The 15955-nt window shown below is 36.9% G+C and overlaps 1 protein-coding gene across 1 annotated transcript in view; it reads left to right on the forward strand.

Moving 5' to 3' along the window:
* LOC308190715 (uncharacterized protein) overlaps positions 1–15955 on the forward strand; it is a 63020-nt gene that overhangs the window by 6543 nt on the left and 40522 nt on the right. Inside the window, exons 2-16 of the mRNA XM_080582371.1 lie at positions 417–452; positions 874–1002; positions 2207–2362; positions 2516–2663; positions 3505–3668; positions 3936–4070; positions 4365–4550; positions 4730–4989; positions 6005–6147; positions 6310–6528; positions 7677–8090; positions 9950–10098; positions 10593–10653; positions 12279–12487; positions 14379–15342. Of these exons, the coding sequence (XP_080438497.1) occupies positions 417–452; positions 874–1002; positions 2207–2362; positions 2516–2663; positions 3505–3668; positions 3936–4070; positions 4365–4550; positions 4730–4989; positions 6005–6147; positions 6310–6528; positions 7677–8090; positions 9950–10098; positions 10593–10653; positions 12279–12487; positions 14379–15342 (3373 nt within the window). The remainder of the gene's footprint in view (positions 1–416; positions 453–873; positions 1003–2206; positions 2363–2515; positions 2664–3504; positions 3669–3935; positions 4071–4364; positions 4551–4729; positions 4990–6004; positions 6148–6309; positions 6529–7676; positions 8091–9949; positions 10099–10592; positions 10654–12278; positions 12488–14378; positions 15343–15955) is intronic.

Genomic DNA, 15955 nt, shown 5'->3' on the forward strand with positions numbered 1-15955 from the left:
TCTAAATAAGATACAACAACAATAACAAAGAATAAAATACACATTCTTGAGAACAAATATTGCAATCATTTCTTTCTTCAGGTGAGATGGTACAATGTAAAAGTCTGTGTGAAAGCTGCATTTTGATATAGGTATAACTTGTATGGCACATCTCTTCAAACTGAAAGTGCCTTGAAAGACAGAAATAATTTTAAAAGCATTAACTTTCAAAAATTAGTGATATATATAGAAAAATAAAGGAATGGTGCAACGTAATTTATGGAAATCCTTCAGCTACAACCTAGATATGTTATTACAATAGATTTCAGAAAACATACTGCTCCTGCTCTGCAATTTAGTAATGTATAGCAGCCAAGTTTTGGTTATTGAATTATATCCTGTGTGTTTATATGCTGATCATCTTATCATTCTTGCAGGTATTCTTGGATTTCAGCACAGGATTTCATGTAGAGGTAATATATATTTCTTTAGAAACCAATTTTCTGATAAAATGTAATGTAACCAATGTAAAAATGACATGGAAAATACTCAAGTTTTATTTCTGAACTTGAAGATTGAAAACATATTTACATAATAAACAGTTACAGGTAATAGTAACCTGCTCATCGTCTCAGAAATTCTCCTAAACCTATATGAATATCTCATATGCAGAAATATTTTTAAAGTACACATGTACAATGTTAGAGTTTGGGATGTATTAAAATGTAGATGTATTAAAAATACAGTATTAATACTGTATTAAAATGCAGATGTATTAAAAAACACGTTCTATAAATCTCTTCTCCTCCCTATTGTGAGAAATTCTATATGTCTGAATTAATTTCAAATGTATTGAGGTTGGTGGTCATATGATACTGGTACTCTATGTCGAAGGTAAAAGAATGGAGTGAAAATGGAACAGCAAGATGGAAAACCTTCAGAAGACAAAAACGTGAATGGATAAAATTTGCTGCAGCTTGTAGAGAAGGAGAAGATAATTCTAAGAGGAATCCAATTGCCAGAGTAAGTAGAAAGCAGAGCAGAATTGTTCACTGACAAGGAAGCTTTTTCTGAAGTAAGATAAAAGCAGAGAAATTTAAGAGCACATTTGCTTAGACTAGTCAAGGCAAGGAATGTAGAATAAAAGAAAAATGGGACATTATTTCCAGCTCTGCTGACAGTCTTATATGTGAAACCACAAAACTGCTGAGTAGTGATCAAAGGCTTCCTAGAACATTGCAATCAGGCCCCTTCCTGGAGAGCTCCAACCATAGTCTCTTTATTGTGTAGTGTCTGTACTAGATTGAGATATTTTTCTTTTCTCTCTCACTTTGAGAAATGCCTGAACAAGTGCAAGTTAAGGATGATGCCTGACTCCTGTAGACAACAGAGCAAAGAGTTTGAGTGCCACAATACAAGAAAGACATAAAACTATTAGAGAGTGTCCAAAGGAGGGCTACGAAGATGGTAAAGGGTCTGGAGGGGAAGACGTACGAGGAGCAGCTGAGGTCCCTTGGTTTGTTCAGCCCAGAGCAGAGGAGGCTGAGGGGAGGCCTCATGGCGGCCTGCAGCTCCCTCACGAGGGGAGCGGAGGGGCAATGGCTCTGCTCTGTGGTGACCAGGGACAGGATCTGAGGGAATGGCATGGAGCTGGGACAGGGGAGGATCAGGCTGGGTGTTAGGAAAAGGTTCTGCACCCAGAGGGTGGTCAGGCACTGGGACAGGCTCCCCAGGGCAGTGGTCACGGCACCAAGTCTGCTGGGGTTCAAGAAGTGTTTGGACAATGCTCTCAGACACATGGTCAGATTTTGGGTAGTCCTGTGTGGAGCCAGGAGTTGGACTCAATGATCTTTGTGGGTCCCTTCCACCTCAGGATATTCTGTGATTTTATGATTATTCTTCTCCCCCCGTCCATACCCCTTCAGCCACAGCGTAATACTCCTGGAAGTTTCTCTCCCCTAACATCCTCACTTCACCACCAGAAGATTTAAAGGAAAGAGAAAACCTGTCCAGTATTTAAGGGCAGACATAGCTATAGGCTGCCTGTTTTTTAGAAGAGCCTTCAACTTGTTCTATAAATTGAATCTTGTGAAATGTGGTTAGGAGGAAGACTAAACTTATACAGATTTTTTTAAGGAGACTAATTATAGAAAAAAGAAAACACTGCAGATGTTCTCAGTAAACTGGTATAAATCATATTATGTAATAATATTTTGTGTTATTGTAGATTCGATCAGATTGTGAAGAAAACAATCCAATCACATACAGCATCTCTGGAGTTGGAATTGATCGTGCCCCATATGGAATATTTGTTATTAACCCGAGAACAGGAGACATTAATATAACAGCAATAGTAGATAGGGAAGTGACCCCAGTATTTGTTGTAAGTACTCCCATTTTATCTTTCCTTTAAAATGATGAATGCAGGGTGGTGCAGGGGGAGCACAAGGAGAAAAATGCTCTAATTCATTTGTTTCAGATTGTAGCTTTGCTTCCTTCAATTCTGGTTTTAAAATGAGTAAATCTCTTTATCTAGATACGCTGCTTTGCTAAACACTCAGTGACGGGTATAGATTTGGAACCACCTCTTGAACTTCGAGTCAGAGTTCTGGATATAAATGATAATCCTCCTGTATTTGCACAATCTGTATTTACAGGAGCTGTTGAAGAATGCAGTATGGACAGTAAGTAGCTATGTTATTGCCTATCATAGTAAAGTTAGTGAAGATCCCATAGTACAGTTAATATAAACCTGGGGTGTTCATTCGACTTTTTTTTTTTTAGGCAATGACGTACTTTTCCCAAGGCTACTGCAGAGGAAGGAGCAGGAGATGCTTCTCAGAGTGTTATTGGAGTAGGGCCCAAGATCGTTGCTTAAAATTAAACAGCAGTGCTTCCCCCTTCCTCCCACACACCAATGCTGAATATTCTAGTTCCTAACTGTACCATCATGAAATTCATTTAGATGTGACAACTTAAAATTGGTCCATTTCTTCTCATTAAATAATAATAATAACATTACAACTACATTTATTTCCTGTGAAGGTATATAAATTACTTTTTTTTTTTTCAGCCTGAGTATTGAAGTTGCAGTAGAATATTACTAAACAAGCCCTTTCTTAAACACCTAAAATGGTTCTTTTTACCAAAAGCATTGCAAGCATCATTAAACATGAGAATAACACTGAGTGTGTTACACTCATGTCCTACCTTCTAGAAATTCTCATTTAAAACTGTGGAGATATCTTCTGTGAATATCTTCAGGCTCAAAACTTACAATTTTTACATATTCCCTATGGTGACTTTAAAAAGTTCATTGAAAATCTACCTTACTCCATCTGACTTTAATTTGTAATGCATTTTACAGTCACTCACGTTCAGTCATAATTAGTACAAGGAAATTAAACTTCCATTTTCTTTATAAATGTCAACAAACAGATAGCTTTCTGTCATTTTTATACACCAGGTATTTCTGATTTCAGAACAGTTTTTTTCTGATTTTCTTTTTTTAATTGTTATTCTTAGACACACTGGTGATGAAAATAATTGCATCAGATGCAGATGAACCTAATAACTTGAATTCTAAAATTGCCTTCAAGATAGAGAGTCAGGAACCTTCAGGCCCACCAATGTTTGTTATGAAAAAGGCTACTGGAGAACTCCATCTGGCAAATTATCTTGACAGAGAGGTAACATTTCCAAAGTCAAATAACATGATGTCATGGTGTGTGTATGTTATGAGAGTGACAAAAAATAGAGAGAAAGAGAGAGTGAGGAGAGAGTGAGAAGGTGTGTTTTCTTTTTCTTTTTTTTTTTTTAAGGGTAAATGCATTTCTTTATATATGTTAAAATAAAAGGCAAATTCCCGTATTAGGAAACAGTAGCACGACATAAGTATTTGTAGTTTATAAGATGTGCAGATGCTTGTAACATGGTCATTTCTCTTTCTGTGACAGCAACACAGTAGCTACACTCTGGTTGTGAAGGCATCAGATCGGGATGGAGCTGGAGATGGAATTTCGTCCCTTTGTAGCTGTCATGTGAAAGTTATTGATGTCAATGACAACTTCCCAACTCTTGCTCAAAGCTCTGTAAGTGTTTAATATCAAAAGCAACATTATCATTAGAAAGCACTAATCCATTTCTGCTAAGCTGCATCTGCAAAAATTTGAGGTGACGTAGCTCTTCAGATCTGCAACCAGAATCACAATTTACACAGAACACATATTTATTTATTTATTTATTTATTTATTTATTTATTTATTTTACTGTTATAGTTTTAACTGAGGGAAGAGCACTTTTCAAAGAATTCTCTGTGGTCAGCTGTATCTCCCTCACACTACATACATCAGTGTTTGCTAATAGATATTTATCTGTCATTACAGTTTTCAGCAGCTATTTCAGAAAATTCACTCAGTTCCGAACTGCTACGAATACAAGCTCTGGATGCTGATGAAGAGTTTACTGACAATTGGTTAGCGGAGTTTTTCTTTATATCTGGTAATGAAGATAATTGCTTTGAAATTGTTACAGATCCAGCTACAAATCAAGGAATCCTTAAAGTAATTAAGGTATGGATAAATAATATGATTCAGCTGTTGAAATAATCATCTTAAAATAATTTTAATTGTTAAATATATATATATCACTAACAACAATGACACTCAACCATTTAAAATAAAATATTTAAATAAGATTAAAGTCCAGGAAGTTTTATTTATTTTCTGATTTTCCATGTTTTATCTTTTAGGAACTGAATTATGAACATATCCGAACCCACTCACTGAGTATCGGTGTCAGGAACAGAGCTGAATTCCACCACTCTGTTATGTCTCAGTACCAAGTCATCGGAACACCCCTCATAGTAGAAGTAAAAAATGTGATTGAACCTCCAAGGTTTAATCCATCTTCAATTATCTTTTTTGTATCACAAAGAACGAGGGCAAACTATGTTGTGGGAACATACACGGCATTCGATGAGGACACAGGGACTACTGCAACCAATGTTGTGTAAGCTCTGATCTGCTTAACCTACTGGATGGAATAATTCTTTTAATTGAGATTTCAATGAGATTAGGAAGAGGTATTCTCTATTCCAGACAAAGAAGTAGAAAAGGAGCTTGCAGAGGGTACTGTAAAATAACAGGAAAATAATAATAATAATAATAGCAATAGAATAATAGAAATAGAATACTAAGTTCTTATGCTATGATTGCTTTTGTTTCCTGACCTACTTTCCTTAGCCTTGTGCACAATGCAAACAAGATACCATTCTTCTCTCAATCTGTAATTTAAATAAATCAAAACAGATTTTTTATAAACCAACTTAAGAACACAGAAAGAGAATCTGCCTGCATATCTAAAAAAGCAAGCAGAAAACCACAATAAAGGGGAATATTATACAATCAAAACAGAAGAGGTCACTAATAGGTCATTCTATAGTTTAAAAAAAATGGTTTGACATTTATTTCTGATGAAATTCATGGAAGTTAATTAATAAGAATAATTTGTTTTATTAACATATGTAGAAATAAATGCACCCAATTTAACAAGGTTTGAAAAGCTTTCATAAAACAGACAAAAATATTAGCAAATACAACCATATACAAGCACAGTATGTTGTAGGAAGAGCTGTAGATTTAACTACTGATGTTATCAAAGGTTCTGTTAAAGCTTTACAGGGACCAGACAGATTTTATTTACTTTCAGACTATGATAGCACTTTCAAAATATAATGAACTTTATGCATTTCGTTTGTTGACAATTATTTTTTATGGTGTATATCTTTGGACATCTACAAGAATTTTGTTTGAAAAGGCTAAAATACAATGGCATCTAGCATAATCTAAAGAAAAAATATTCCAAAGTGACAAACATTACTTGCAAAATGAATATATAGCAGATCACTATACCATATGGAGTTCACATTAATTGGAATAATTTATTCCACCCACATAACTAGGTCTGCATTTGTACTGTTTCATATTCAACATAATTCTGAATACTTTTCTTTAAACAAATACAGGTATAGTATAGGACGTGATCCAGGTGCCTGGTTCAGAATCAATCAAAACACTGGTGAAATCACACTGAACAAAGTTATTGACTGGGAATCCTCCTATGTATCCCATGGGCAGTACAGAGCAGAGGTTCTGGCTATTACTAGAGGTAAGAAAACAGTTGTCTGTTGGAGAAATGGAGAAATTAAGTTGTCTGAAATAAAATACTCTTTGTACATTTTTTTTTTTCCCGTTCCATCTTTTCCCACCTGAACTGCATTATTTATAGTATCAATATTGCCTCCTGATTACAAATACCTTCTTTTTACAGGGGTTCCTCAGTATACTGCTACTGGCACCATTGTGCTTACAATGCAAGGCGTCAATGACAATTGCCCAACTATTAATACAGCATTAAGGAAAGTATGTATGCATTCCCCATCAGTGGTCATCACAGCAAAGAGCATGAATGGTGATCTATACGGGCTCCCCTTTACATTCAGCATACATGGTGAACCTCAAACTACATGGATTATCAGATCAATAAATGGTAAATTAAACTACTTTTTATAACAGAATAAATCATAGTAAGATTACAGAGTAGGATACGTTTTCATAAGAAACAATACAAAACAGTCATTAAAATCCATTCTTCTCACTTAAATATGATTTTATATTCAGTTGAATCCAAAGAGTTGCTCTCTATATATATGTTAGCACTGAATGAGAATTATTACATGCATTTTATCTAGTTATCTTTTAAAGGAAACTAAAAATATGTTGATAAAAATAGAGCAGCAAAACTGTATGTGAGCGTGATAACTACGATAAGCAGCTTTATTGGTCTAAACCTAATGAGGTAATTCAAAAGCAAGTTGATATTTTTTTATTTCTATATTATTTAATTCTATTAATTATTTTTATTCTAAGTATATGACAAAGCTTTTATATTTATACGAGAGCAAAAGTTCTTTGTAAATTTTATTTTTATGAGAGCCTTATGAAAATGGTAAATAAAGATTACATCTTTTGCAATGTATGGTACAAATTCTGCTTGCTTTTTGATTAATCAAATCTCATACATTTCTAAATGATGGAATTTGCATAATTTACTGTAAGTATAGAAGGCTTTATTAAACAGTAAATATCAGATTTGCAAGTACCTTTGTAACTCCCATTTGTCCTAAACAGACATAAATTCATAATTTTAAATATTTTGAAAGAATTGAAATACCTTTTGAAAAAAATAAAAAATAAAAAAAATAAGAAACAGAAAGCATAACTAGCATGTAAATTTCTAGTGAGAGAAAAGAAAATGTGTAAAGCTTGCAAATTATGTGTTAACAATTTTGGGAATAAAAATGAGGAAAACCAGCAGTAGATATAAAAAACTGCATTTGCCCCTTTTATATTTCTCAAGTTAAAAAGTGATAACTAGATTGATCTGGCTCAGGTTCTCCAAATACAAAATAAATAAATAAATAAATAAAAATAAAAATCGAACAAACAAATAAAAACCACCAGTATAGATCATGCTTCAGCTTTGAATAAGTACTGTAGTTGCATAAGTAACTGAAGATCTAATCCAAACACTTAGTCTGTACTATTAACATTATTCACCAAAATTATAGATTTGAGCAGTTTTTAAAGTCAACACCTTAACCTAAATATTTTTCTCTTTTTTTTTTTCCCCTAAAGCTACCTCTGCAGAATTAGTGAGTCAAAACATGGACTTCTACCTTTATAAGATCTATATTAGAGTAAGAGATAGCCAAGGCCGAAGCTGCCTACAACCATACATAATTCCTCTACAAGCTTGTCGCTGTGACAGTCGCAATTATTGCAGCAGTGGGGCCACAAAAATAATCATCATCGGTGGTGGCGGTGGTGGCGGTAGTCCTGATGGTGACAGAATTAGTTGGACTGATAGGCCTGTTACTGACAGATATGACTACACAGACGTGACAGAGTGGTACACTAACGTTGAAACTCATGAAACATATACATCTGTTGGTGAGGAAAATGGTTATCCTATCACATATGGCCAATCTCCTACTACACTTAGCGGTGCTGCCATTGGCCTGATGTTTCTCGGTGGCTTAATATTTGTTCGTAAGTATTAAATTTATAATATATATATATATATTTTAACCTTTACAAAGTGTATTTTTTATTCTTCTAAGTAAGGTGGCTTTTTGGTCAGTTGTTAACCCATGGGCTCCCATGTGCAACTTGGCAAAACAAAAACACAAACAAAACCAAAAACTATAGGAATTGTATGGATACATATAGGATATATGTACATGTATGTAAACATATGTATGTATCCTATATTCTACATATATATCCATGTTTCATTCAGAAATAACTCTCTCCATCCTAAGAGCTAGGATATTCTTCCTTAGGTATTCAGTTCTCAGACTACCATGAAGAGTTGAAATGTTTAGTAGAAGATTCAGAAGATTCTGGCAAAAGCTGCCTCTATTAGTTTACAATTTACACTTTGCAATTTGAACTTCAGTTAAATTACTAAAACAAATGGGCAACTATCAAATTGGATATGAAAAGATGTAAGGAAAGAACGAGTTTCCTTTGAACTGTAAGACAGATTTCAGTGGTGGGATGAAGAAGACCATCATCTTAACTTTTGGCCATTGCTGCTAAATATGACATCTGTTAAAAAACAATACTGTATACAATAAAGGATCAATATGTGATTTTCAATATATGAGCTTCAGCAATTACTTCTCTGACTGCTGCAGTCAGATGTGATTGCTCTTCTTTCGTGGCATTGGCATCAAGCAGTCAACATCTGAAACCGTCCAGTGCAGAAGTACTGACTACAATAACTATGAGAACCTGACTCTTGAGGAGGGTGATCGTATTGGTTTTTGGTCTCTGATTAACTGGGAATCAACAAAGACAAAATTTTGAAGCTGCAAAGAAGACTGTTTTGTTTCTAGTTCCCATTTGGTTAATTCTCCAGGAAAGGCCATCTTTCTGCCTTCAGAAATCTCCTTTCCTAGTTGGTGGTCTGGATTCGATATGTCCTTACTCATGTAATGTGAGGTAGCACTGTATACACTTAATTGCCCTTTCTCTTTTTCTCTTTGTTTCACTTTGATGTTAAATTGGGAGTTTTAGATACTTTGGCTAGTCTGCTGTAAGCAAGTGTGTCTCCCCAGTAACTCTGCAGCAATATTAGGTTTTTAACTTAATTATCTAGGTTAATAGCCTAAATACAGCCAGAATGAATATTGCAGCCCCTTCCTAAAATGAGCAATGCTTTTTTTTTTCCAGTAATTTCCAACACTGAATTCTTGAAAGAAATAAGCATAATGCACCACACTGCAAAACCTGACTCACTATCTAATCATTTTTTAAAGCCAGGTGTTGAGGGTTTGACTCTTGCTTTTCCAATAAGCATCATATATAGGTGATGGGAATATTGCAAGTGGAGTGTTAGCTAAAGATCACTGTAGCCACATGAATAGTACCCTATTGATTCTTATAAGTTTATTGTTACTAATGTGTATTTCTGAAAATAAATTACAATGTCTGAAGAGAAAAATATATGCTTATGTGTCAAGAATGAATATCACTGAATGCTATATATAGCAAGACTGGTTCTGTTTGTTTAATTTTCTTAAATCAACATCTTATATTCATTCAGTTGAGGTAGATCAAAGTCTGTTCCTGGATGTATAGTCATAAATTTAGAGTAACAGCAGCCCTACTCCACCCCAACTTTACTCTGCTATAACTGAAGGTACAAATTATTCCGAATATCCAAATGCATATATTTTCAAAAGCAGATGATTCTGAAAGGCAGACTTGCAGGCTGATTGGTTTGAAACATTTCAAAAGACCTTTTTTCTAAAGTTCTTGAGCACCTGCCCTCTGGGTAAAACAGCTATTGGTATGAAGAAAGGATGTCCTAAATCCCTATTTCTTGTTTCTTCCCTGTTAAGTGATTCCAATTCTGATGTCAATGAGTGACTGTTGTGGCTGTGGACCTGGAGCTGCAGCTGGAGTTGGAACTGGATTTGAACCTGTACCTGAATGCACAGAAGGGGCGATTCATCCATGGGGAATAGAAGGTGCACAGCCTGAAGATAGGGTCAGTACATCCCATATTTCAAAACCCTGCAGTAATTTCTGTTTACAGAAAAGACTTCATTTGTCTAGAAGCCAGAAAGTGATCATATTACTATGTCATCCTGTAAAAGAAGCCTGGCGTTGTCAGCCATTGCCAGGCTGGTATGAAAGGTGATTCTTATTTAAGATTTGCAGATGGAGCTTGTGTGCCTTAAGTTGTTTTCGGTTATCTTGGCCCAACAGTCTGATTTTACTATTCCCTCAGCTGAAGCGTAATTTGCAAGCTTTTCCAGTGCAAGCTAGGGCAAGATAATACAAACCATCTTCACTGATCACCTTTTACCTTGAAAATGAAAAATCTTTTTTTTTTTCTTTTTTTTTTTTTTGTGGGAGTGGTAACTCTTAGCTGTCATTAACACTTTAAAGTGGTAATTCCTTAGCATGATTCACAAAGTCTTGACCTTCATAAAGGAATTTCAAAGTTATCATTCAAGGAATCAAAATGTTGTTTTCCAGGATGTCTCACACATTCTTGCCCCAACAACAGCTGCTGGAGGTGATTTTGGTGAACCTTCTGGTAAGAATATCCAAAGATTTTCTATGCATGCTATCATAAAGCTGTCTTTCAGCACTTCATATCTTCTGGTTCAGGGAGCACATTGGTTTCTCAGCTACAGCACAACCCTTCCAACTGTACCTCTGCAGATAGTCAAACTGATGCCAGTAGGACTTCCAGCATGAGTGAAGGGTCTGAGGCTTGAGCCTTGAAAATGGGCAGATACATTTCTTTTGAAATATTTGCTGAGACTTTCAAATCTCAGGCATTTTTTCTTAATCATTCCAGGTAGTGGATGGAGGCTTTTTTCAAGATACCAGTTTTAGCAGAAATGAATCTGAAGACCAAAATAAGGAAATTTTCTTTCATAACTTGGTGGTGGAAGGTTTGTCCCTTCCCAATTTCAAGGCTTTCCTTAGCACGAGGGAGAATAGGACTTACCAAGTAGCTAGTTAATTACTGCCCATTTGTGCACCAACCTAGATAGAAAGCTGGCACACAATATAAAAAATATATGTTTCTGTGATAAGGTTCCCCCAAGAATTAGATGGCCATAGAGTGCAAGTCTAGCTCTGCAGTTCCGCTTTCTCTTTTTCCCCATTCCTCACTCCACAACAGGAAGTAAGGATGCTGGCACAGATCCATTTGCTCTAGCTTCTGACAGGAAGAAATGTCACTGTGCAAGCAACAACTTCTCAGATGAGCACTGATTAGCCAAAAATGTTCTTATCCTTAGACAAAAAGATAAGAGAACATTTTGGGTCATAAATATGAATGTGTCTTTGTTCTCAGGGAAGTTCTGATGCCATGGCAATAGAAATGTTTAAGACTTTCACCTGTGATTTAGTTATTTCCACTGTTCAGTAGTGCTACAGTGAGAGCCCAAGGTTCAAATTCTATCACCTGAGACCAACAAGATTAAATAGAAAAACAACGGAATTTGGCCTATATTTCTTAATGTAATCATAGGTTGTCAAAAAGACTACTACATGTAATTGTTTTATTATATTACATGCTAATATTTAAGACCACACATTCATTGCTATAATATATGAAAAAATGTGGAGAAGATAAAACTCTGTGTATAATTTTATAATTTAATATAAAGTTTATTTTCATTCTGTATTATTAACACCAGCAGTTATTATGATCAGCTATTGTTCTCCTGAATCCCCCTTAACAATCTAAGAACTAGAAAATTTGAAAGGAGTTAAAAAGCTATTTCTTTTAGTTAACAGTTTCAGACAAAACAATATAATCGCAGTGGGGTTATAAATATGCATCCATGCATTTGCGTAAATATCCATAAGCATTACCTTATTTGCCAATGCAAATCCCATGGGAGCATATGCATGCACCAGACAGAAATCTCTCCAATTAAACAAGCCAAACACTGATATTTTAAAGCATGTATGTCTAGCTTTATCATCACAAATAAAATCAAAGTTTTAGATGTCTGCTAGTATGCACTTAATTTTTATTGCAGTTTTAGTGTTTGGTATGTGTGTGGATCTGTGCCTGCAACTAATCTAAAATATCTTCAGAATTTCAGCAGTTTCATTATACTATTTGCAAAAACAACTGGCAAATTCTGTGAAAATTTTCAGAGAACACAGGAGAGAGAATTTTTCTTTTCTTGTTCTCAGATATATATACAAACACATATGGAGGAGGAGGAGGAGTATGTCATGGTGTTGAAGAAACTACAGGGGTTGGCTATGCCACTGGTACTGGTTATGGAACAGCTGGAGGAGTTTCTGGAACAGGGGAAGTAAAAGGGTCAACGGGAGGAACGATAAAAGAGTATCGAGAAGGAGGGGTGAACATGGCCTTCCTAGACAACTACTTCTCTGAGGTAATTATGTGGTCTTCTTTGTGTTGTATCTATGAGTCTGATGTTAAACTATCCTCCCCAAGTGACACTGTGAGAATACAAAATCACAGAGTCATGGAATCTTAGGATCTATAGTTTGGAAAAGAGCCTTAAGATCATCAAGTCCAGCCATCACCTAACAGTACCAAGTCCACCATGAAACAATGTCCACAATGTTCCTAAGCACCACATCCTAAGCACCACCTTTTAAATACGTCTAGGGATGGTGACTCCCCACTTTTCTGGGCAGCCTGTTCCAATGTCTAAATACAAATAACTCCGCTCAACTGAAACTCCCATGATACAAGACTAGTGTAAGAGCAAAGCTCACTGTACTAGTTGGAAAAAGCAGGACATTGATAATACTGCTTTTGAGCTGTTGGCATAGAAGTTTTGATAGTTCAATTCTGTAATTCTGTTCATTTCTGTAAAACTGATGGACACACTGTAGGTATGGGCAGTAATTAAATTATTTCAGATTAATAAGTGACCATCACATGTATCCATTTTCCACTGTTTTCAGTGTATAGATATATAATAACATCGTGAAGTTGTTCACAAATACTTTTTTAGAGATTGTTAAATGTAGTAATTTTAAGTCTTAAGGAACTCTGAATACCAGTTCACTTTCTTCCATATTTTTATTGCCTTTTTTGTTCTGTAAAAGACTTGTGAGATGCAAATGACATAAACACACAGTTTTGAACTGGGAAAATATTAAGTAGACTTTACATATGGGATAAAATCCTATGGAGTTTACATGATTAATGGATTTATTGGATATAAATTGGATTTAATGGATATATTTTTATAAGTATCATGAACTGTGATGCATAATACTACAATTGCATATGTCTTCAAAAACAAAATCAATTAATTTGTGAGGATTGCTATATTTCAAAATCTACTCAAGATTCAGTGAGGAAGAGCACAGAGCAGTCCTGAAGACCTGAACATGGTTTTCTCCCAGATTGTGATCTCCCTGCCTGGTCCACGAGCACTATGTATTAATTGTCTGCCTGCCATACCACCACCCAGATTACCCCTTCTATTGACTATCTCAGTCTCCAAACCCTCTGCCTCTCCCTCCTGGGCCTCCTCTTCTGTCCTTTCCTGCATCCTCCAACCTCATCCCTCCTTAAATTTCTCTTTCTTGCCTTGTTCCTCCTCATTGACCACTCCATCCCCAACTCCATCCCAAATCATTGATCCCTATCCTACTCAAAATGGATTCTCCTCTGGACATACCAAGCCTTCCCTGCTGTGGCCAACCCATAGTCCCTTTCCTTCTGTCCTGGTTCCTCTGCCATCCTGCTTCAGTCTTCTTCCTACTGCTTTGTCTGACTACCGCTGCCCAAAGAGTATGTTCGTTCCCGTTTACCCTACAATCAGACCCACTGATGGCAGACAGATACCACTATTCCTTGGCTGTCTTGGCCAGCTGTGTTTGTGCTGTCCCCTTGCCCACTTTGCTAACAATTTCAAAATTTTAACATAGGGTTCTTTTATCACAATAAATCACTTTGGATGAGATTCTCAAGACAGGAAGGCAGGAAATACCTAGGAAAATTATTGCCAGGATATGCCACATTTATAAAAGTCTCAAGTCTCTGCAGTATTTGTCTTAACCAAACCTGAGATGCTAAATGTTTGCAGAAACAATAATAAAATATTAGTAACATTTGAATAAAGCTTATGTCGAGGTCACACAAATTTTGATTTTTTATTATTTTTTTTGGTCTTGAGATGTTCTGTTTTTCAAGTCATCTGGGCCTTACTGTGGTTGGGGAGACCTTACTATGGCTTGAGTCGTCACGGTTAACAACCTGACAAAAAGTCACTCTGTTCACCTTTCTGTTTTTGCAACCTACAGAAAGCATTTGTGTATGCAGATGAAGATGAAGGTCGGCCAGCAAATGACTGCCTATTAATATATGATCACGAAGGAATAGGTACTCCTGTCGGCTCTGTTGGATGCTGCAGCTTTATTGGAGAAGATACAGATGAAACGTATTTGGATACATTAGGACCAAAATTTAAGACCCTAGCAGAGATATGTCTGGGCAAGGAGATCGAACCTTTCCCTGATGCCAACCCACCTTGGCCAGGCATTAACGTCACCTTTCCCAACCCTGAATGTGACCTGAACCTCCCGCCGCCTGGAACCACCATCCTTGTCAACGGCTCTGCACCAATGGCTCCCCCGGTCGGCACTACCACGGTTGTTACCGAAAACACCTACACGTCTGCATCTACCATACAGCCCCCACGACCCATGCCTGATCCTTTGCTCCACGGCAACGTGACGGTGACAGAGACCTACACCTCCAGCTCTCCTTGTGTTGACCCACTGCGCGCATCCAACGTTGTTGTAACAGAAAGGGTTGTTGGTCCCGCGTCTGCCTCTGATCTGCGTGGCATGCTAGATATTCCCGATCTCACAGACGGGTCCAACGTTATCGTCACGGAAAGAGTCATTGCACCTAACTCCCGGCTTCCGACATCTCTGAGCATTCCTGATTTGGTAGATGGGTCAAATGTGGTGGTGACAGAAAGGGTGTTCAGGCCTGCCTCTGGCATGCCAGGCAGCTTAATAAATATTCCCTCAGAGTTATCCAACGCCCACAATGTGGTGGTCACTGAGAGGGTAGTGTCAGGGTCTGGGATGAGCGGCCTAGCGGGGGGAAGCCTGGGAGGGGCAAACCTGGGGGGCCTGAGCAGCACAGGTCAGATGCTCAGCGCTGACTGCCACCTCGGCCAGGCAATGGGCACAGCGTCCCCTGGCACCTCCCGGAGAAGAGTGACAAAGTACAGCACCATGCAGTACTCCAGCCAGTAAGGCTTCTGCCAGCGCACCTCCCCACTGAAATTGGCACTTGCATCGACATTTGTTAGCTGCCACCCAACAAGAATATCATCATTATTTATAACTAGCAAACAGCACTGAAATTTCAGGGATTCCTCCTTGAGTGAGGATCTCAGAAGGGTGTCCCATTTCAAGGTCAAAAACTTTGTCAGTGAAGGGAAAGCTGAGGTGAGCTCTAAATTTCTCTCTTTCTTTCCACAGAGCAATAAACTTGTACAAACAGACACTAATGATTTTAGAGAGATCTGATTAGTAAGCAGAGCAGTGAGAAGGGATCCACATACAGTATCAGCATGAATTAATGTCAGACGAAAGAGTGTTAAAATACTATATTGGTGAATGATCTCCCAAGACAAGCAGATTTGGGTTAATGGCCCCTCACTGGCAAGACAGGAAATGAATGCAATTAGCAATTAGTCAACGTAAGACTAAATAAGCACTTTCAAACACATCACTTTACTTTGCATGTAATTTCAGGTGCGCTGCAAAACAGCACTTTGAATCATTTCTGCTATCACCAGCAACAGTTATAAATAATAATCATATAAACACAATGCGTTTTCATAGCTTTCTGAAGTTCTTAG

Source organism: Anser brachyrhynchus (genome assembly GCF_964034855.1).
Source record: "Anser brachyrhynchus genome assembly, chromosome: 2".
Classification (NCBI taxonomy): domain Eukaryota; kingdom Metazoa; phylum Chordata; class Aves; order Anseriformes; family Anatidae; genus Anser; species Anser brachyrhynchus.